Below are 23,907 nucleotides of genomic sequence, written 5' to 3'. Positions count from 1 at the left end.
GGACTAGAACCTGTTAACAGCCATACTAAAAAATATGTACAGCATCGTGTTACAGAAATTTTCAATGAATTCTTGGGGCTAACAAAACTTGTTTTAATCTTATCATTTCTCATTTTAATATCCACGGAAAGCTGAATAGAAACATTTTTTTCCCAGTATGGCTTGGAAACCGATGTTTATTCGGTTGAAAAACCTGTTTTAGCCATACTGAAAAATCATGTTTAGCATCGAATTACAGACAGTTTCCCACAAATATTGAACAGAATAATAGAATTAATACCAATTTTGTTAGCCTCTTGGGACAAACATGGTTTTAATCTTATAATGTTTCATTTTGATTTTCGCAGAAAGCTGTCTATAATACGATGCGATAAATAACTATTAAACAATCTTACCTTGATTTACTATATTTGTACAAAATAATTATCCATTCGTTTTTATTAACAAACTATTTATCATGTAATAATTATATGTTTTTGACATTTCCATAATTAAGAAAAAACAGAAAAATTGTATAATAACAAAATTAGAATTATTTTATTTGATTTAGATTATATGATATTTGTAGTATGCTTTTTAGGTTTTAAATTACACAAATATTACACGATCTAAATAGCGGAAAATATTTAATTAATCCTAACTTATAAAAATAACTTAAAATATTAGGTTAGGTACAAAAAATGTATCTGTTTGAATCGAGTAAGATAATGAACTTATTACCTATTTTAAATACTTCTTAATTTTAAGAACAAGATTATAAAAAAGGTCATGGATCTAAAGGAATAAGACAATGGCCGATAAATTGAACCTAATAAAACAATCAATTGCAATTTTAATTAAATTTCCCAGTTGTTAAGCTACGGATATGAAACGTCATTATAAAACTTTGAGTACTAGTGTAATAAACAGCCCAATGTCTCTTCAATCGCTAAGAAAGGTAAACATACATTAACTTATCCATAACACAGTGATGCATTTGAGTATCTAACTATTTGATAAACAAGGATGACAACATTCATAAAAACAAAGCTTAACAGACAATAGGCAAATTAAATAAACCTAAATCGGAACTAAAATTTAATTTATCTCTTAAAAATGCCTTTAAATTGCCGGATACCTGATATGGACATACTTACATATAAGGGTTTAATTATAAGGAGGCTACACTTTTAGTTAAAACATTGTGTATAGGTTTCCTAGAAATCACCATTCTAAATATAAATTAACAGTACAAGATATTTCTTTCAACACAACATGTCTGGTAATGCTTATATAGTTGATTCGATAATACCTTATTGTTAAAGAAGCTATCTGTTATAGACGGATGAACAGTGAACACGTTCTATTTGTAGAAAAGCCTCGCTTTTAATAACAATTAATTATTTTTTTTTTGCATAGTTAACATATTCAATATTCTTATTTTTACTATATCACAAATTATGTACATATATTATTTACAAGAATTAATACTTATTTGTATTTCCAGAATGGCTTCCAAACCGATTATTATCTGCTGATTAGAACCGAAAACAGTAAAAGTGTCGAACTATGACGTCAGAAAAAATTAACAATTAACCAATAAGAAGCCAGTATTCACTGTGGTAAAATATATAGCGGCCTCTCATTGGTTAATTGTTAATTTTTTCTGACGTCATAATTCGACACTTTTACTGTTTTCATTAGAACCGGTTCTCAGCCATACTGAAAAATCATGTGTAGCATCACATAACAGACAATTTTCACCGAATATTAGAATATGAAAAATAAAATGCTAGCCCGGGCAAATTAAACTGGTTTTAATCTTATATTTTTCATTTTAATATCCACAGAATGCTGTCTATAAATAACCTTTCTAATATATTAAAGATTACCTTCTTCATAATTTATTTTAGTTTTGCTGAGCTACTTACTGATATAAATGTTCTTGTTTAGCTAAAACTTAATCAATTAAAAGGAAAACATAAAGAGAATTCTTAGAAAAATTCAGAAAGTATTTCTTTCTAGAAAAAAAGAATAAGGACAGAGTGGTTGACATTGGGGACATACATTTTTATGGTACCCAAAGTTTTAAATACACATTCTTATGAAGCTATTAAATCTTGATTGATTGTTTATCATCATTGGGATATAAAAGTTTTTAAGCCAATGAATGAATGAATGAATGAGTTTATTAAACTTTGGGTACCAGTAAATTCACAGCTCAGCATGATAAACAAAATTTACCCTGCTTTAGAGTGAAATTATTGGTTGAAAAGTTTGGACACTACTAGTTAGAACCAACCAATCAAGATATAATATTGATAAAACTCAACATATGAGATAACGTGTTTATAAATCTTTGGGTACCAGCATAATTTACAGTCCAACGACCCCTCCCTGCCTGACAAAAATGAAGTATATAGGCCCAACCAGGAAAACACTCAGATGTTTAATATTAAATAAAAGGTGTCCACCCACTTCCGCACGAGTATCACATGATCAAATTATTATCGCATATTATTACAACAGCACAAACTATCTTTCCTATTGCGTTACTATATATCACTAGTGGCTACGCCCCTAGAGGTATTTTAAATTTTTGTTATAAAAAGAAAAATATTTTTAAACATTTGTGGGTGGGGGGTTCAGGGTGATTTCTCTTATGAGGGTAGAGTTCCCTCCCCCAAAATAGTTAAAAACTTTCACCGTAAAGGAGAACCACATCTCGAAGATAGCAAGGTTCTAAGCTACACACAAAAATACAATCATCCTGTTACTTTATAAGGATTTAACATACGTCCTATTCATAAGCTATTGTGTCTTTTATGCGAATATGAAACACTGCGCAGCTGTTATATTATGCGAAAGTGAATGCCCACCTTACTAAAACGTAAAAGGTAAAAGTCAATTTTGCATTCTCAAAGACAAGATTAGATAGTTGGATAGATATGCTTTCTATCTATATATCTTCAAATTTACATAATTAATGATATACTTCAACATTTCTAGGTTTGCTATCTTTCTAAGTACCTCTCTGGATAGATAGGAAGATATAAAATGCATCAGGGATCGGCAGCCGCGCGTAAGCCAAATGTATGTAAGTCTTATTTTATTGCTTTAAAATTCAGCTGGATGTCTCAACCTGTTACCAACTGGCAATCCATCTTTTTGGAATTTCTTCTCTTGCACACGAGCGGATTTAAATTTGAGTCTTATGTGCGGCTAAGGAGCAGCATACGAGCCCTATAATGCATCCTTTAATCTACATCTTCAGGAGCCAAGGACCGCAAATGCATTTCATCCTGAAGTTTAAATAAATATTAACAATTTTGGGGAAATTCCATATTTCCTAAGTAGAGTGCCCAAAAACTTTACCCCCACCCTCACCTCTTGGTATTCCTATAATCTTTGCATATAGGTCCCTCTATCTGTTTTTTTTCTATTAATTCCAAAATGATTATTTTGAATAAATCAATGATGAGTGGGATTGTTTTCGTGTTTTTTTTTACTTTAGGTCAGGTTTTATTGTTTACTAGTTAGCTTCGCCGGGGTTAAGCCATTGCAGGGGTAAGACATAAAAAATCCACACCCTCCATTTTAATTTTTTTTTCTCTCGCAATAATAGCAAGGTAGGGTTGGGGTTAACTGCTCGAAGGTATTTTGAGGAAAAACAACATTTAAACAAAGTATTGTACACTACTGTTTAAATTAAAGAATAGAATAAATAATATACGCCCATTAAAATCGCGTGAAAATCTAGACTGATACAGTTTTGGTCCGCTGCAGGGTTTGGGCTATTTCACCTACCTCATTGCCTTCATAACCCTTCTCAGTTGAGAGAGATCTTTGTTTTGATGTGAGGCCACCAAACTTGATGCACTCCACCCGTATCGTACACAACCTTTGTCTGAAAGTTCTAACATTATTAATTTTAAACAAGAATGACAGCATCTAAATTTAGCGAATTTCGTGAATTTACTTAAAGGAAGCCTGCAAGAAATACCACGCTTTAACTGCTGAAAGACTGCCACAAGTAGACCAAATACCCCAAATTTGAAGCCTTCAGCTTCTATAACAAAAAAGTTCTAGGCATTTTAAAATGACATTTAAAATTTTGAAAGAATTGCAATGCTCATGTTGAAAACTTTAAAATTAAACTACGTGGCCTAGAAACAAAATTATAAGCTTATTTTTGGCATAGATTTAGGTTTCCGGTAACTAATTATATTTTTACAATAAAAAAAACCCATTTTTATAGTCAAAATCATTAAAAAAAATTAAAAATGCAATTTAAATCGATTTTTTTCATAGATTTTAACTATGAAATGTGGTGTTTTTATTGTAAAAATGTAATCAGTTACCGGCAATCTAAGTTTCTGATAAAGATAAGGTTATAATTTTGTGTCTAGGCGACGTAATTTAATATTGTTTTTTCTTTTATGAGCATTGGAAATCTTTCAAAAATTTCATTGTACATAAAATTTTGAAATGCCTAGAACTTTTTTGTTATTGAAGCTGAAGGCTTTAAATTTGGGGTATAGGGTCTACTTGTAGCAGTCTTTCAGCAGTTAAAGCGTGGTATTTCTTGCAGGCGTCCTTTAATAATAAGATAAAGCTGAAGTGAGTTAAAGAGTAATGCATGTTAGAAACTTCATAAGAAATTTCATATATCTAGCTTTAATAGCAGCAAAGAAAAGCTGATGGACCGTCAGACAACAAAAAGTGTTGCCACGCCTTCTCATATTTTTAAAACTATAAATGTTCACACAAGAAGGGATCTAAAGGGATGAGACAATGGCCAATAAATTGATGTACATCTCCAATGATGATACACAAAATAACCCCTTCTGTAAATTAAACTTAGTGGTTGAAATGTTTAAATTCACTCAACTTAATGAACGAACCAATCAAAATTTAGTAGTCAGCAAAGTTGTTAAGACAACGAATAAGAAAAACTTTGTGGACTAGTGTAATAAACACAGCCCATTGTCCCATATCTCTCCGTCACACAAGGCTTTAAATTGATAGGTCAATCTAACATCCAAAAACTTATAATCATATACAGGTAGACGCAAGGAGAAAAACGTACTGTCTACATACCAGCTATACATACTACTAAAATTAAATAATACCTGTATAACAAAAAAACTGCAATTGTAATAGGAACTATTGATATCACTATCAGAAATAATATTGATAACTCTACAGCATACACCTAAGGTGGAAATATATCCATTAATAGCGAAGCAACTGTAATGTCTTTCTGTCCGTCAGCCTGACTTTGTGTTGAAATATATGTAACTAGCAGCGCCGCCCCTGGAGGCCTATAGGACTCTTGAAGGCGGGATGAGGGATCACCCCTCTTTCAATTGTAATTCTGAAAAGAAAAATATTTTTTTTTGGAGGGGCATTTTTTAGTGGCGATTTCTCTTGTGTTCTAATAGTTGTAAACTTTCACAGAACCTATCAGAAGTTACATTGTCAAGGAGAACCATTTATGTTTTTGTTCATGGTTAGTGAGTACCTTTTGTACACATATACAAACAGATACACTGACAGACAGTCAGACAGATATCTTTTACTTTATTATAAGGATTATCTATCTATCTAACCTTAGCGCACTGAACTAAACTCTCATCCGAAGTATCTTGACATTCTGGATACCCATCTATCCATCTACCTATTCCTTTATCTATCTATTTATCTATCTATCCCTTTATCTATCCCTTTATCTATCTATCCCTTTATCTATCTATCTATCTATCTATCTATCTATCTAACCTTAGCACACTGAACTAGACTCTCATCAGAGGTATCCTGACACTCTGGATACCCATCTATCCATCTACCTATTCCTTTATCTATCTAAATATCTATCTATCTAACCTTAGCACACTGAACTAGACTCTCATCAGAGGAATCCTGACATTCTGGATACCCATCTATCCATCTACCTATTACTTTATCTATCTAAATATCTATCTAACTAACCTTAGCACACTGAACTAGACTCTCATCAGAGGAATCCTGACATTCTGGATACCCATCTATCCATCTACCTATTACTTTATCTATCTAAATATCTATCTAACTAACCTTAGCACACTGAACTAGACTCTCATCCGAAGCATCCTGACATTCTGGATACGCATCTATCCATCTACCTGTTCCTTTATCTATCTATCTATCTATCACTCTATCTATCTATCTATCTATCACTCTATCTATCTATCTATCTATCTAACCTTAGCACACTGAACTAAACTCTCATCCGAAGTATCTTGACATTCTGGATACCCATCTATCCCTCTATCTATCCCTTTATCTATCTATTTATCTATCTATCTAACTTTAGCACACTTAACTAAACTCTCATCAGAGGTATCCTGACATTCTGGATACCCATCTATCCATCTACCTATTACTTTATCTATCCATCTATCTATCTAACTAACCTTAGCACACTGAACTAGACTCTCATCAGAGGTATCCTGACACTCTGGATACCCATCACATAACTGGGATAACATGGCTTCCCTGAAAATAAAAGAGATAAAATTTCAGTTGGTCGCGTTTGTGATGATACAACTTAAAAATAGATATAATTAATGATTTGAGGGGCAAGATAGGGAAGATAAATTGATATACCACACAATAAAAAAAAGATTACTCCTTCTCTCTAGGTTAAAATCATTGGTTGAAAAGTTTGCACATTGATAATTTGGACCAATTTAAATAAAATTTTGTAAAATCCCATAAAAAAATGTGCCAACGTATAAGATAACTTGGTCATAAGCAGTGGAATTTACCAGGGAGGGAGGGGAAATGGGCTGTTTATTGCACTAGTCCCCTGAGTTATATAATAACGTTTTCTTATTCTTTGGCTTAACAACTTTAGAAACTTTAAATAAATTTTGAATGGTTGGTTTATTAAGTTGAGTGTCCAACGTTTAAAGCACTAAAACTAATCTACAGAAGGGGGGTAATTTATCGTATCGTCATTTGGATTGTATCGCCAATGTCTTATCCCTTTAGATCCCTGGCAATTTACAGAATCCTTTCCTCCCTGGATACAAAATAGGTGCAATGTTAAAACAATTATTAATCAGGGATTAGACTATGGCCGATAAATTAATGTACATCCCAAATGATGATACACAAAATCACTCCTTTTGTAGATTACACTTATTGGTTAAAACGTCTGGACATCTAACCTAATGAACCAGAGAATCAAAATTTAATAAAAATCCCCAAAGTTGTTAAGGCAACGAATAAGAAAACGTTATTATAAAACTTTGGGGACTAGTGTAATAAACAGTCAAATGTCCCCTCTGTCCCTGTATAGTATACCTGCCAATAAAACGTAGAATACACTGATTTTGACTTTCACACAGCCAATACCTGTAATTACAAATATAAAATTGGATGTTGAACTCATGGATATTGAGCCAGGGGAATTTTTGTCGTCAATCTATGTTTGGGGAAATGGGGAAATACGCGTGTCGTTACCATTAGCCAGCTTGGAAAAAAACATTATATCAGGGTATGCGAGAATCTCGCACAATATCCACGCATTCTGTAATCTTTATCCAATAACATAATAGTGTTCAATAGTTTTCCCTTAAATTGTTGAGCAGAGAAAAATTACCTCTCCTTCAACATAAATTGAAAATCAGGGAAGGGTGCTAATTTTTCTTTTGTTTATTTATTCAGGCCAGGTTAGGTAGCCCCGCCTGGTTTATGACCCCACGCAGGAATTAGGCATAGGAAAGCATTATGACACCTTTATTTTAATTTTTTTTAATTAAGGGGGAGGGGGCTAGTGCTCAACAATGCACTTTGAGGGAAAGCTCCAATTAAAAAAAAATGTTTTTTTTTATTCTGTTACATGCTTTTGTATTCTATCTATTCATGTATTGGTCTATCGGTTAACAACTCTACCTCTTTTATGTCTGTCAATCTGTCTGCCAATCCGTTTAACATTGCATTTTAACGTATGTCTGTATGTCCGTCTGTCAGCTGCTGGATTTAGGGGAAAATGATTTTCTCAACTGCTATTTAAGACAGACCGTTGAAATTTTGTGTGAAATTTCGAGTAATCACTGATCATCATTACATTTTATCTACCTATTACAAAAAATGATAAATGGTACACAATTAACTCTCTTACCCCTCTTGGCATTCCATAGTTCCATTGTTTAGGCAGGGGGTGGACATTGGGGTACAGACTCCCTAAATATATGTATTCTATTTTTCCAGTGGTTACACATAAATATTCATTTATTTAAGATTAAAATAACCTAAAACCAACTCAAAACCTATATGAAGCTCATCTAGAATGTGAACTCAATAAGTTCAATGAAGATCATAGCTGACATAAAAACCAAAACCAACTTATTTTATAGAAATGTATTTTAACAAGGACTGTTGTAGGTGTTGGTCTTTTGTAGCAACGCCTTTTACAAGGGTCATAACTAAGATATCACTCTAATGTCATTTTAGCTACCTTCTTATGTTGATATAATCCTTTTTTAAAGGTTTAACTATTTAGGGGGAGGGTACCACCACACTTCCAAGAGAAATCACCCCCCAAAAGTTTGTTGAAAATTTTCTTTTTAAAACTACAATTGAAAGTTGACTTACCCCTTGCCTATAGGGGCATAGCTAGCCACTAGTAACAATATAAAGTTAAACAGTGGTGAGTTTTACCTGGCAAGGGTAATGGCTAGGATAACCAGTTTCTGCCTCAACTAAGGACACTGCAAAACTAAAAAAAATAATTACTGAGAATTTTTTCATAGATTTTAGCAGCACAAGTTCTATAACATTAATAAACGGTCAGTTATAAAAAAAACTAATTTTGTCTCATTGAGAAAAAAATTATCTATAGGCGAAGAATAACATCATGCCCCTTCCCTTTTTTTAATTTTAAAATCATTATTCAGTTAGCAGTTTTTAATAAGACAATTCAAAAAAGGACGAGTTTTATACAGGGATTTTTATTTTTAGAAACAATGCCCAAAATATAAAACCTATTATATATATTTGTGTTTGTCATTTAGATATATGTTTCCTAAATGGACAAATCATGAAATTGAGACAAATTGACGTTTCTATAAACATGGATACAATTCTTTCATAGTTTTACAGAAATAAGGCTTAGGAAACCATAACCCCTATGTTATTTATCTATCTATGGTACCTATCTAGACAGGTATTATCGCCACACAGTGTAAAATGTTGAGGACCATGGTGAGGCTTCCCTTACTATCTATCTATCTATCTATAATACAAATAATAGTTTGTTATTTATTCTATGCGGACTTTATCTATATACATATCTATCTATCTACCTACCTATCTAGACAGGTATTATCGCCACATAGTGTAAAATGTTGAGGACATAGGGGTGGCTTCCCTGGTTCAGATGAACACGGCACCGTCTTCGACTGAAATAGTAAGCTTTTTATTGTGTATTCATTGGTCATTTGTATTGTACTAGCGGCTTCGCCCCTAGCCTCTAGGGGCTTCGCCCTATAAAGTTATGGGAAGTCAACCCTCCTTAAAGTGATCGCGAATTTAATTTTTCAAAATGCATTTTCGTTTACCTTTTCGTATTTTTAAAGTAATTTTCAAAGTATAATGCCTAAAAAGTTCAACTAAGTTAGAAAAAAATCAGTTTAAAATGCAAAGAGTATTTCCACATGAAAATAATGTTAAAATCTGTGCAAGAATCAAATTATGAAATAATAAGCTATTTCCTCGCTCACAGATAAAAACAAAAAAAACAATACTTAGGAAATATTTTTATAATACATCTCTAATAATATTTGTCTTCGAACTTTCTTTAAAATGTAATGAAAAAGTTTGGTTTATTTTATAAAATTATTGACCGAATTTCGGTATGCTTGAGCTGGTATAAAGACAATAGAAAAAGTGTTTAAATCTATAGAAAGAATGATATTTAAGAATTAAATTGTTTAAAAAGTAAAAATGTATTATATTTGCTATATACTTCAGCAAAAAATTCAATCATTTTATTAAAGTTTTTCCATAAAAACAAACATTATTTTTTTGGTTCCAATGAAAAGTTATTGTAATTTGTCACACACACACACACACACACACACACGCACACACACACACATACCTTACCTATCTTGCCACACACACGCACACACACACTATCGTAGTATAACACACACACACACTTAACGCACCACCCACGAACCCACTTGCTACATAAATAACCAGGGAATTAGAGGCATAAGACAATGGCCGATAAATTAATGGATATTTTCAGTGAAAATATACACAAAATTACCCATTTTGTAAACAATATTTGGTGGTTTAAACATTTGGACACTCAAAGTAATAAACCAACCAATTAAAATTCTATGAAAGTCCCCAAAGTTAATTAGCCAACTAACAAAATGTCATTAACTTTGGGAACTAATGTAATAAAAAGCCAAATATCCATTTCCTCCCTGCATACAATTACGTACAGAAGGGTTGTACAGAAGGGTAGTTTTAAATGAAAAGATTTAACAATATCCTAATTTATAAAGTTGTAAGCTTTTTTTATCTGTAGAGAAGGGACCGCTGAAACGATATGGTTCACTTTTACAGTGAAGCTTCTTATAGTTTTTGGTAAAGGTTTTAGGCTATTTTATTTTTATTAAAAAAGTCGTTTGTTGGTTTTAAGCTATTTTTTTGCCCTCTTATAGAAAAATATAAATTTATATTTGGTTTTTTTTATACATTAAATAATATTTATTTAACAACTAACCCCCCAGGTAAAAATCTGAATGTGTGAGAAAGAAAAACAGAGAGAGGGGGAGAGAGAGAGAGAGAGAGAGAGAGAGAGAGAGAGAGAGAGAGAGAGAGAGAGAGAGAGAGAGAGAGAGAGAGAGAGAGAGAGAGGGGTTATACTCAACAAATGCCTATCTTAGAAAACGCTTATAATAAAAACTTTGGTTCATGGAAAGGATACAAATACAACAAAACCTGCAAACTTGTTTCCTTTCCATGACCTAAAATTTATAAATTATTTTGTGTTTTAAAGCTTATTTTGAATATCTACTATAAGTAGCCCTCTTTCTGTTTAAGTTAATAAATTATATTTAAGTAATACACACATCCTAAATATAAATTGTTAAAATAATGTAACAGGATGTCTGTATGTTTGTCTGTTCTAAAGGATCTTGCTAACAGCTGAACCAGTATGGTTCTCCTTTACAGGGTAGCTCGTCATAAGTTCTTGAAATGTTTATAACTATTTTGGAGGAGAATACCACCACCCTCCAAAACGATTTATACATTATACATTAAAAATTTTAATTTTTAAAATTTAAATTTTTTATGGAAGTTTGAAGCTTTTTTAGCAAGTAGTAATTATTGAGATAGGATGAGGATGCTATGTTACAATCGACAACTATAAATCGGCTGACCTTATATCCATATTTGGTAATATCTTTTTGATTATCCGTAAAAATCGTTTAATCTCCCCGTAAAAAGAAATTATAAACCTTTTTGGTTAGTTTGATATGTATGTAACAAAAGAATTTATTCTACTCTAAATTTGCAAGTAAACCTTAACAAAAAGATTGTTATTTGTCGATTTTGATAGGTTTTAAGATATGTATAATAAAACACAAAATACATCAATGTTTTCAAGGGAATAAATTCGTTTTTTTAAAGTTTGATTTATTTTAAAATGGGAAGTAATTAAGACTTAATTCTCAAAATAGTACTCTTAAAAAACATTAATCAGTGACATATATCAACTTTTTCCCAGCTTCGTGAACACTTTAATAGAAATATTCAAAAAAATTATTCTTTGTTTAATTACTCTGTGGTAAAATTAAACCTAGGTTGTGCGCTTTATGCACAAAAATTTTAATTTGTACAAAAAAATTTCAATTCGTAAAAATTAAACCTAGGTTGTTCGCATACACAAAAATTAAAATTAAAAAAAAAAAAATTTTTTTTGGGGGGGGGGGAGATTCATGGGGTCTTCGCCCCATGTTGCAGTGGGGTTCCCCCACCCCAATTACTGGATTTTGTTTACAAAATTTTTAAAAAATTAAAAATTTTTGAAGTGGGGATTTTTTATTTTTGGGGGGGTTTTGGTGTCCCACTAGAAGGGTAGAGCCCAATTTGATCAGCAGTTACTGAGATTTTACAAAAAATGTAAAAAAAAAAATTTTGGGGGGTGTTTTTTTTATTTTTGGAGGGGTTAGGGGTGTCCCACCCCCCAAGAAAATAGCCTAAAACCACCACAGGACCAGTAGGTATATTCCCTGAAGAGTAGAATTCGATCGGTTCAGAGATCTTAAGCTTCAGACGGACAGACAGACGGACAGACATCAAGCTACTTTGTATTATAGATAACAACATTTTTTTATAGGAACTATAAAGGGCTTTCAGAAATAGATAATAATAAACTATTTTGAATAGCGCAGATACTCTATAACTAGTGAATGTCTTTATAATAGAATGATAAAATTTAATTCCTTTCGCTGATATCTTAATAATTGCATATTTGTATCTGTCTGTCCAATCCATCTATCTTTAAATATCTTAATATTAATTTGTATGCGATTGTCTTATTTCTATCTGCTGGACTGTCCGTCTGAGTGTCAGTAATTCTCTCTATTTATTTATCTGTATGTAAATACCTGGCAACTTCCCTGGCAGTCATAGAACTTTGTTGACTCGTATCTAGAAATAAAATTTATCAAATCAATTTTCCATTGTTGCTAAGAATTCGCAGGGACCAAAGGGGATAAGACAATGGCCAATAAAATGATCTACATCTTCTACAATAAAGATACACAAAATATAGATTATCATTAGTGGTTGAAATGTTTGAATACTTAACTTAATGAACAAACCAATCTAAATTCAATGAAAGTCCACAAGTTATTTAAGCCAACGAAAATGAAAACTTTGGGTACTAGAGAAATAAACAGCCCAATGTCCACTCCTTCCCTGATAATTACGACCTTTTTCCTCAAGTCGTAATCGTACAAACCAGTTTTAACGGCCATGAAAATAGCATATGTACCTAGAGAGAGAAGGAAAAATGAGCTGTTTATTATACTATTCTTATTCGTTCGGCTTAACAACTTTTGGGACTTCAAATGGATTTTGATTGGTTGTTTATTGAGTGTACAAACATTTCACCACTAATTGTAATCTAAAGGAGGGGTAATTTTGTGTATTGACTTTGGGATGTACATTAGCAGCAATTATCTCATCCCTTTAGATCCCTGAAATGTACCAATCATCATTTCATTTTATAGTAAATTTTCCCAATTGGCTGATCCCTGTTTTAACTGAAAGAGAGACTTGTATTGAAATTTTGTCTGGAAAGTTTTTAAACTGACTGTACTAGTTATTTATCTTTTTATATCTCTACAAGTTGTTTCGCCCCTAGTCTCTAGGGGAGGGCAGGGGAGGTCTTTAGCTTCAGACAAAACTTTTTTTAATATTTTTTAAAGAAAAACCTTGACGCGTTAATGCTTTTTGAAAAATATTATAAACTATTAAATTTTCAAATATAAATCCATTTATAATCTATGCCAAGGGTAAGTGGGTAATATTATAACTTATAATATTACTTTTGATAATATTACTAGCTTATTATTGATACGCTACTGAATGGTTCTTTGTTATTGTTATCCTTGTTTTTATTGGCTGTAGTTGGTTATAATATAAAAGTTTCAAACTTTGTATACGATATTGCACACACAGGTCAGGGGTTGGGTTGGATTTATAGACAGCTTTCCGCGGATATTAAAATAAAAAATCATAAGATTACAACTAGTTTTGTTAGACCTGAGTGACCGAAGGCCCAGGCTAACAAAACTAGTATTAAGTTTATGATATTTATTTTATTATTATTGTGCAAAATTTTCTGCAATGCAATGCAATACATAATTTTTGAGAATGAATGGCTGAGAACTGGTTCTAATCCAGCGGATATTAATCTGGTTTGAAGCTTGAAAACCAAATTATCCCTCTATAAAAATAACAGGGTGTCTTTCTATCAATCTGTAGCATAGGATCTTGCTAATCTCTGCTGAACCGATATGGTTCTCCTGCACAGTGAAGCTTCTCAAAGATCTAGGGAAGGTTCATAACTATTTTGGGGAAGGGTAACATCACCCTCCTAAGAGAAATCACTTATAAAACTTACAGTAAATGGGTGGGGTCGACTTTTAACCCCCTCCACCCCTTTACTTAAATGCCCCTAGAGGCCAAATGAGTTCAAGAAATGATCATTTCCAAGTCATACTAAAAATATATATAACCCTGTAAACATTTTCCACAAAGATCAACTGAAAAATCATGTATCCTATCTTATTACACAGCTTGTTTTTTTACGAATATTAAAATAAAAACATTATATTAATACTATTTTTTTTAGTACGGTCCTTCGTCCTGTCGAGGATTTAATATTATGATTTTTAAAATTATTATCCGCGGAAAGCTGTCTTTAATACGATGCTATAAATACTATTATTACCTGGAAATGCAGAAGTCTCCACACAGAAATCTCTCTCTTGAAGGAGGATAATCCTAGTATAATGAATATTTTTAGTCAGAGGTTTCGTGTTTTTTCTTTTGGCATTTAAAAAAGGTTTCGTGATTTTATTAGACAACAGAGAAAAATAAAGTAGTAAATTTTTTTTTATTGAATCTTAAGATTAAGATCCATCTATCTATCTAGAGTAGAATTTAGTATTGAATAATAATAACAATAATTGAAGAATAATATTTGAATTGAGTAGTTGTGGTTACGGCTGCTTCTCTATCTATCTATCTATCTATCTACATACCTGAAATAAAGCTAGAGTAGAATTTAATATTGAAGAATAATATTTGAATGGAGTAGTTGTGGTTACGGCTGCTTCTCTAGTTGTAGAGATACCCGATTTCCTAAAATATAATAAAAATTTTCAGTTTTTTTAAAGCCCTTTCTGCTGCGGTTTAGCAATCAAAGCGGCTGACGGTTAAATATTTAACTATAGCAGCTGATGCTATTGTGTATTTAAAAAAAAATTATCAATGATAAAAAACAAAATTACCCCTAATGTAGAAAAAAAATCATTGTTAGAAAAGTTTGGACACTGAAGTTGGTCAACCAACTAATAAAGATTTGATGAAATTTAAGCAAAAGATTGATATGATGCAACACAATAAACTTATTAAGAACAGTCGCAATCTAAAACATATGCAAACAGATAAAGAATATACAATCAAAGTATTGATTGTCTGTTTGAGCATAGTGTATTGAATGCATTTTGGGAGGGGACATTGACTTATTTATTACACTAGTCCCAAAAGTTTTATAATAACGTTATCTTATTCGTTGGTTAATTCATTAGGTTGAGTGTCTAAACGTTTCAACTAATAATTCTAATCTACAGGGGTAATTACGTGTTTTATCATAGAGGATGTACATCATTTCATTGACCATTGCCTTGTCCCTTTAGCTCCCAGATTGAATGAAGGAATACCTTCCCAATATTCTTTTAGTTGTTGTTTTAGTGGGTCTTTGTGTGGTTGATGAGGCAGTTGCTGGTTGTCTGCTGGGTTTCATTACACTTTATCAACCTATTAAAACAAGGTACAATGTTATAAGCGAAGCATAATTAAGTCCCAAATATGTAAGTATGCCCTTAAACACTATTCTGTATTTAAGCAGTTTTGCAAGAAATCTACTTACATTTTTGTTTAGATTTATATTCTGCTTTTTCAGTTCTATTGCTTTTCAAATGTTAATGTTCGTTTGTCTTACTGTTTCAGAGCTTCGCTTTGATAGATATTAACTGTCATTCTTTTTAATATCATTGATCGAAAATCCGGTTCAATACAGTTGTTAAAGAAAAATGTGTAATTCCTTGAAAAAAATGTTGGAAATGCAGATAGATCTGTAAACATCATAGTTGAAGGTGTTGTTGTTGTTGAATATGTTGTAGTTGTTGTTGTAGAAGAAGTTGTGGTTGTTGTAGAACTTGTTGTACTGAAACAAGGATGATTAAGTCAAATGTAGCGTAGCTGAAAAAACCAAAAAGAACAAAAAATAAAATAAAACCAAACTTCAGAATAAAATTTTCAAATTAGATATGGAGTAAAAAATATTATTATTATAAAAGTTTAGAAACTACTAGTTTGAACCAACCAATCGAGCTTTAAATACTATTACTCAAAGTTTAAAGCCGTTGAATGAGAGAGAGGAATTGTAGCATTTTGGGCACTGTGAGGGGAATTGTTTGAAATAAATAGAACAACTCTATACATCTCGTGCTTTTAGATGAGCATATAGATCTGAGAAGGTCAACTGGAGAAGATGATTAAAGTCCCTCCAAAGATTATGACGTCATACGATGAAATAACCAATGAGAGGCCTGTATAAATTTTACAATTGGTCAATTACAGTGTATAATGGCCTCTCATTGGCTATTCTATCGTATTAAGTCATATTAGAATAGCAAATGAGATGCCAACATAAATCTTATCATTGATCAATTACAGTGTATTCCGGCCTCTCATTGGCTATTCTATCGTATGACTACATAATCTGTGGAGGGACTTTAATCTTCTTCTCAACTAGAAGACAAAAGTTTGAAATGAATAGGACAATTCTATACATATACCTGCTACTGTGCGTGTACAAGGTGCTGGGAAGGTCAACTGGAAGCCAAAGGTTTGAAAGGAATAGAACAATTCTATATTACCTGCTACTGTGCGTGTATAATATGCTGGGAAGGTCAACTTGAAGACAAAGTTTGAAAGGAATAGAACAATTCTATATTACCTGCTACTGTGCGTGTATAATGTGCTGGGAAGGTCAACTGGAAGACAAAGTTTGAAATGAATAGAACAATTCTATATTACCTGCTACTGTGCGTGTATAATATGCTGGGAAGGTCAACTGGAAGACAAAGTTTGAAATGAATAGAACAATTCTATATTACCTGCTACTGTACGTGTATAATGTGCTGGGAAGGTCAACTGGAAGACAAAGTTTGAAATGAATAGAACAATTCTATATTACCTGCTACTGTGCGTGTACAAGGTGCTGGGAAGATCAACTGGAAGACAAAGTTTGAAATGCATAGAACAATTCTATATTACCTGCTACTGGAAGTGTATAATGTGGTGGGAAGGTCAACTGGAAGACAAAGTCCATTGCAAGGTTCACTTAGGTTAATACATCCCTACACAAAATATACAAGAAGCAAATATTTTCTATATAGCAGGGATGATGGCCGATAAATTGATGTATATCCCCAGTGATGATACACAAAATTACCCCTTCTGTAGATTAAAATTAGTGGTTGAAACGTTTGGACACTAAACTCAACGAAACAAACAATTAATATTCATTAAAAGTTCCCAAGGTTGCTGAGCCAACAAATAAGAAAACGTCATTAAACGTCATAAGAAAACAGCCTAATTTCCCCTCCATCCATAATTTGTATGTATAGTCAATCTTTGGAGTTTTAGATAAATTAATAAATAGAAAAAAATACAAATAGATAGACAAAATAAACAGTTTAATTAATGGACATATTGATAGATGCCTAGTGAAACAAATAGACAGACAAACGAACAAAAGAATTGCCAGATAACAAGACAGACAAACAGATGAATAGACAAACATATGGACAGACCAACAGATGTACAAATAAACAAAAAATAATGAACAAATAGACAGAAAAACAATTAAACAAATAGACAGAAAAACAATTAAACAAATAGACAGATTGATATATGGATAACCATTTGGACAAACAGATGAAGACAGCTAATTAGATGGCAAAGATAATTTTAATCAGGACAATGTAGATGGACAAACATATTAACAAAAAGACATACCTTTGGATGGCAAAGATACTTATGATCTGGACAAAATAGATCAGAACACACTTCTGCTGAACTAAAGTTTGGACATTCTTGCGTCTTGGGTATACACACACCTAAACATACATAATGTAATAGATATATATTTACTTGGACGTTGCATCAGATTTTCTTGTACTCTAATAAAGTGATACTCACAGCTGACTAAAATAAATGGTTGCATAGATTGCGGGACTGTATCAAATGTAACTATGGAAATAAATATAAAATCTAATGAGCAAATCCTTTTTAAGTTTGGCGGATTACTATGTCCTATTGGCCATCTAGGATAATAACTTTATCATTGCATTAACAATTAAGAAATAACAAGAAGACAACATCCATTTATAATAATGGTTATTTATTCGTTGGCCTAACAACATTAGGAACTTTTTTTGAATTTTGATTGGTTGATTCATTGAATTGAGTGTCCAAACGTCTCAACCACTAAGTGTAATAAACAGAAGGGGTAATGTTATGTATCATCATAAGGGATATTTATTGATTTATCTCAAAAGTCTTGTCGCTTTAGATCCCTAAGCGAAGTTTCTAACCCTTAGATGCTTAGGATATCATGGAAAACATGATTATGGTTTTAAGGTTGTAACTTAATTAACTGCCATTGCCCGCCCCTCCCTGCTAATTAATGATATATATTTTGACCTAATTAAATTGCAGAAAAAAAAACTTTTTTGGGTCAGTAAAGTTTTTTGTTGGATAGATTATTTTGAAGAAGACTATACAAGGCAGACTTAGATTATAAGATATAGAGGGTTTTATAGTTAGCTAGCGGCTGTACCCCTGGTAATTAAGGGCTCTTTATTGAAAAGGGTTAGTAAAAAGAGCCTAAGCGGCATAAAAATAGACTAGAACCATCTCAAGGTTAAAGTCTAAAATCAAATAGCTTAAAGCAAAACTCATTCCTTTCGTTATTTATTGAAATCTTAAAGTTCAATACTCCACCAAGAAAATAGCTTAAAACCACCACAGGACCAGTAGTTATATTTACTGGAGAGTAGAGCCCAATAGGTCACGTTTACCGAGATCTTATGGTTCAGACAGACGGACGGACAGACATAGTTCTATTGTGATTATCGATAAATTAAACGTCAATGACAATGAATTTACCATAAAAAAATACAAAAATATAATTGTGATATCATATTTTGACATCATAGTTTGTTGTTGGAAAATTTGTTTTTTAATCAAAATATTTCTATGATTTAATAGTGGCAAAGCTACTTTACAAGTCATCTTGTAAGTTCGTCTGTCTGTACTCCTATAAATTCCTTTTTTGAATTATTTAGCTATATTTTTCTTCTTCCAGATGGCTTTTTTCTATAAATGTTAATGTTCGTTTGTACTACTGAGTTATTTGCATTGCTTCACTTTTATAAATGTTGTCATCTTTGTTATAAACGCGATGATAAGCAAATTCAGTGTCCGATCTAGTACATTACATATTCGTACATAGGGTTGTTTCTCAAGTTTTTTTATATCTACTTTCTATATTATTTACTAAAATGTACATTGTAAGACTTTTAGCTGCAGTATTTTTGTGGTTATTTGCCCTTGTACTTTTAAAACTTGCTTACATTATTGGACTACTGGGTAACTGTCATTCTGTGGTAATGCAGAAATTCTTACGTGATTATGATGCATCAAACGATTTTAGAAACCAAAATTTGGCCTCAGGGATCTTAAGGGATAAGTCAATTGCCGATAAATAATTGTACGTCCCCAGTGATGAGAAACAAAATATTTCTTCTTCAGATTAAAATCATTGGATAAAAAGTTTGGACACTGCTAGTTTATACGAATACGATCTTACACTTGATTTTCATGTTCTCTAATAAAGTGAAACTTGCAGGGGGCTAAATAACAATCCCCCTTTCACCTTTTGTATCACATCACCTCCCCTCCTACTCATTAAAACAAACTGACCAATAAACGACACCCAAGCTAAATTGACTACAATTTTTTTATCTGTCATAATATCCACGTATATTCTAAATCCAATTCTCCCACCTTGGTTTAACCCGCAGTCAGATCAACTGAAAATTGATTGTTTATTTCTTCCCTAATTTCCGAAGTTGTACTGCAGATAACCCAAATATTGCAAAAGCTTTTTTTAAAGCTACTCTGGTCAAAGGAAAAATTGATATAATGTATAAAAAAAATTATACATTATACATTCAAAATTTTAATTTTTAAAACTTTGATTTTTTTTGGGAAGTTGAAGCTTTTTTAGCTAGTAGTAAACATTGAGATAGGATGAGGGTGCTATGTACACAATCGGAAACTAGAATTCAGCTGACCCGCAGTCAATTAGGGAATTCATTCACTTCCGCATAATATCACATCTGCAAAGTGTTTTAATAGCCGCATAAGACACAATAGCAAATAAATAAGAATGGGCGATTATGTTAAGAGTAAAGCATAGTAGAATATATAGATTGGGCTATTGTAATAATTTGCGTTTCTGGTGATTTTACAATGTGATACTTTTCCGGAAATTAATACACACTACCAATTAGTGCTATTTCAAAATGTTAAAGGCTGCGGTAAAAATCAGGAATCTAAAGGGATAAGACAATGGGCGATAAATTGATGTACATCCCCAAATGATGATACATAAAATTACCACTAGTGTAGATTACAATTAGTGATTAAAATTTTTAGTTAAAGTGGACGATGATGATAAGGTTCTTAGACGATAACTTGTAATCAAAGAGGAGCTTCCCCCAATTAGATATCTGTGGATAATCAACAGTGACCTTTAGGGATAAGACAATTTCCAAAAATAGATATACATCCCCAATAAGGATAAACAAAATTACTTCTCCATAGATTGAACCAACCAATCAAAATTAAATAAAATTACTCAAAGTTTTTGAGCCAACATATAAAATTTTAAAACTTTAAGTACTTGTGTAAATTATAATCCAATGTCCCCTCCGACCCTGATGAACCGACACACGTACATCCAACTAGTTTGTAAATAAAATCACCTGTTAAAGAATACATGTGTCCCAGGTTCTTTTTGTGTTTACATTCCAACAGCTTTTTAGGACAAAATTTTGTGTGCTTTTCATAACATACGCCTGGTATATACACCTAACATAAAAAAATAAAATTTAAATGAAACTTTTTATATTGCACAAAAAAATGACGTCATACTGGCCTATCATTGGTCAATTAAAATGTATACTGGCCTGTCATTGGTAATTTAGTCTGTGTATTTGACTATCATTGGGCATTTGTATTGTATGACGTCATTTTTTTATAGGTACTATATTTAATTGCGGATCCACTATTTATGTAATTGTTTGTTTGACCGTCTGCCTGTCTGTTAATTTTCCCGACGCTATTGGCTAAAATTCTAAGAACCAATTGAAAGTCAGCACAGGGTCCACGGATTATGGACATTTAGTGATTTAACCCCCTCACTCTCTATTGTTTTACTCTAATATCTTACCTTAGAAAATAAGTTCTGAATATCAAATGCTTTGTTGAGTTTAGACGAGAGGAAGGAATCTATATTATCTGGTATACACGCTTCTGATGTGTTCTAAATAGATAGATAGATAAAAAAGATAGAACTTTTTAATCTAAATTTTATTTAATATAGATGGATAGATAAATAAATAAATAGATAGATATAATAAGTTTGAATTTAAATTTTATTTGATACTATAAAGTGATATGAGATGAAAGGAACAACGACACAATTGATATTTTAAAATAGAGTATCATTTTCAATAGATTTTTGTAATCTTGTACACTAAATTAGTCAACTTTTAAATTCATTGTTTTTTTTGTCAGTCTGTTGATTTTTATATTTAAAAGTAATGCATTTATTAAAAATGTTATGATAAAAATATAGAGTATTTTTGCCATGACAAACATATTTTTACCACATTTAAATTAATCAACATTTACTTCAATTTGCAATATATTTTGTAAATGATGAAAAGAAAAGATGATTTTCTGCTCTTTTGAACATGAAAAAGAAACATTATAAATAATGATTTCTATGAGGATCAGACACAATGTGTTAAATGATATTAATTATTTGCACTTCCCATGAAAATAATGTTTCATTTTAATCTTATAATAATTAATATTCATGGAAAATTGTCTCTAACACAATTCTACACATGATTTTTCAGTATTGCTGAGAACCATTTCTAATCCACCCGACAATTGGTTCAGAAACCATACTTAAAAATGAATTATTTCTATTCCTGACACTAATGTCCTTCTTTTTTAAATGTAAAAATCTATTACAAGTCACCTGACATACTTTACAAAACTTTTACAAAAGTTATATTTCAACATTAGACAAATTAAGAAAACATAGAAAAAGTTTTGAATTCACAAGAATGTCAAGCATTGTATCCAAGAAAAGTTTGACATAAATTTAGCAGCAAACGATAGAAAATAGAAATATGAAGTTAATGAAAAAGGCAGGGAAAAGAGAATGTGATTCTTACAAACAACTCCAAGTGAAAATTTCCCCCACCACCTTCTTTCCTTTTCTCCCCCTTTATACCCACTTATCTTCAGATACATAAAAATAAACAAGTTTTACGCCAACTTTACGCCAACAAAATATTTAAGTTTTGGCAAATTCAAATAGAATTAAATGGCTGAATAAAAACCTCTGGATAAAGGATAAGTTTATTAATTTTTGAAATAATAAACCTCACTAAAGTAACTAGTAGCTAAGCTCCTACTCATTAGCGGCGGTTCAGGCGAGATTTTAAAAAATGTTAGAAATCTTTTTAAATTATTTTTTTTCTTTTTTTCCAACGCTTTAAATAGTTTCTTTGTCTCTAACCTTTGGGGATGCGCCTATAAATGAATGAAGGTTTCCCATACAAAGTCAATTATAATATCTGAAAAAAAACTTTCATACAATAATTGTAAAAGGGGCATAACCCTTTCTTTCCAAAAATATCATTCTTATTGACATGACTCTATTATGATAACTCTATTTTCAACTTGAAGTGACAAAATAACAAGATTCTTGAAAGAATGTTATTATACAATATACGTATTTTGTCTCAAGAGGGTAATATAGGGGACATGATGGTAAGGAGTTGTATAGCCCCTCCCCATATTTTACAAAATAAAATAATTTTACCGAAAAATATACATCTTTAAACCGATCCATACATTTAAAAAAAGAGTAACTCCCATGAAACAGCGTGTCAAGTCATAATGTACTTCTTGAAAGTAAAGCTTGAGCTGGCCCTAGTGTATCGTCCTACCCTAATACTACTTAGGTCCAAACACTAAGAAACTGTGTGTCTGTACAGGAGGATCTCGACAACCACTGGACCGATATGGTTCGCTTTTACAATGAAACTTGTTATATGTCTAAGGAAGTTTTAAATCTATTTTGTAGTGTAGTTACCTCACCCTTTAAATAAGAAATCACCACCCCTTAAAAAATAACCACCCCACCCTCCCAAAAAAAAAACTATCTTTTAAAACTTAAATATAAAATGGAGGTTGACCATCCCCTTCCTTATAGGCCTCTAGGGGCGTAACCGCTAGTGTACTACATATACATTGTTAGTTCTAGAAAAAAGAATAAAATAAACGAGACAAGAGAGAATAACAATTTAATTATAAAGTTTGTTCTCGCCAGGGAGGAAGGGGACAATTGACTGAGCAGGTACCCAAAGTGGCAAAACACTTTGGGTACTTTACTAAATCTTGATTGTTTGATTCAAAATTTTTAATCATTAATTTTAATCTACAGACGGGGTAATTTTGATTATCATCTTTAGGAATGTTTATTTGAATGTATAGTTCATTGTTTTATCCCTTAATTCTTCGTTCTTTTTATGTTTGCTTCTGTAAAGAAAATAAGATATTTAATAAAGTTAAAGAGAACTACATATATATTTTTATTGTAAGGCTAAGAACCATTTTCATTACAGACGAATTTCAGCGGATAAATAATGAAAAAAAGTAAAGGATTTATTTCTGCTTTGTTTA

At 31.8% G+C, this 23,907-nt stretch overlaps 1 protein-coding gene across 1 annotated transcript in view; it reads right to left on the bottom strand.

Annotated features, from left to right (window-relative positions):
• Positions 1-2,791: 2,791 nt before the first annotated feature.
• Positions 2,792-23,907, bottom strand: part of LOC145323690 (uncharacterized) — a 30,419-nt gene continuing 9,303 nt past the window's right edge. Inside the window, exons 3-19 of the mRNA XM_080166138.1 lie at positions 21,374-21,466; positions 20,907-21,012; positions 17,872-17,972; positions 17,128-17,210; positions 15,892-16,012; positions 15,507-15,577; positions 14,826-14,925; positions 14,513-14,565; positions 12,660-12,702; positions 9,337-9,428; positions 8,689-8,746; positions 8,150-8,211; positions 7,330-7,380; positions 6,435-6,516; positions 5,112-5,194; positions 3,787-3,886; positions 2,792-3,281 (exon numbers count right to left, since the gene is read on the bottom strand). Of these exons, the coding sequence (XP_080022264.1) occupies positions 3,237-3,281; positions 3,787-3,886; positions 5,112-5,194; positions 6,435-6,516; positions 7,330-7,380; positions 8,150-8,211; positions 8,689-8,746; positions 9,337-9,428; positions 12,660-12,702; positions 14,513-14,565; positions 14,826-14,925; positions 15,507-15,577; positions 15,892-16,012; positions 17,128-17,210; positions 17,872-17,972; positions 20,907-21,012; positions 21,374-21,466 (1,344 nt within the window). The 3' untranslated portion in view covers positions 2,792-3,236. The remainder of the gene's footprint in view (positions 3,282-3,786; positions 3,887-5,111; positions 5,195-6,434; positions 6,517-7,329; positions 7,381-8,149; positions 8,212-8,688; positions 8,747-9,336; positions 9,429-12,659; positions 12,703-14,512; positions 14,566-14,825; positions 14,926-15,506; positions 15,578-15,891; positions 16,013-17,127; positions 17,211-17,871; positions 17,973-20,906; positions 21,013-21,373; positions 21,467-23,907) is intronic.

Source organism: Acartia tonsa, chromosome 7 (genome assembly GCF_053477335.1).
Source record: "Acartia tonsa isolate MP-2025a chromosome 7, ASM5347733v1, whole genome shotgun sequence".
Taxonomy (NCBI): Eukaryota; Metazoa; Arthropoda; class Copepoda; order Calanoida; family Acartiidae; genus Acartia; species Acartia tonsa.
Note: the sequence above shows the minus strand (reverse complement) of the source record. Positions and strands in the feature narration are given on the sequence as shown.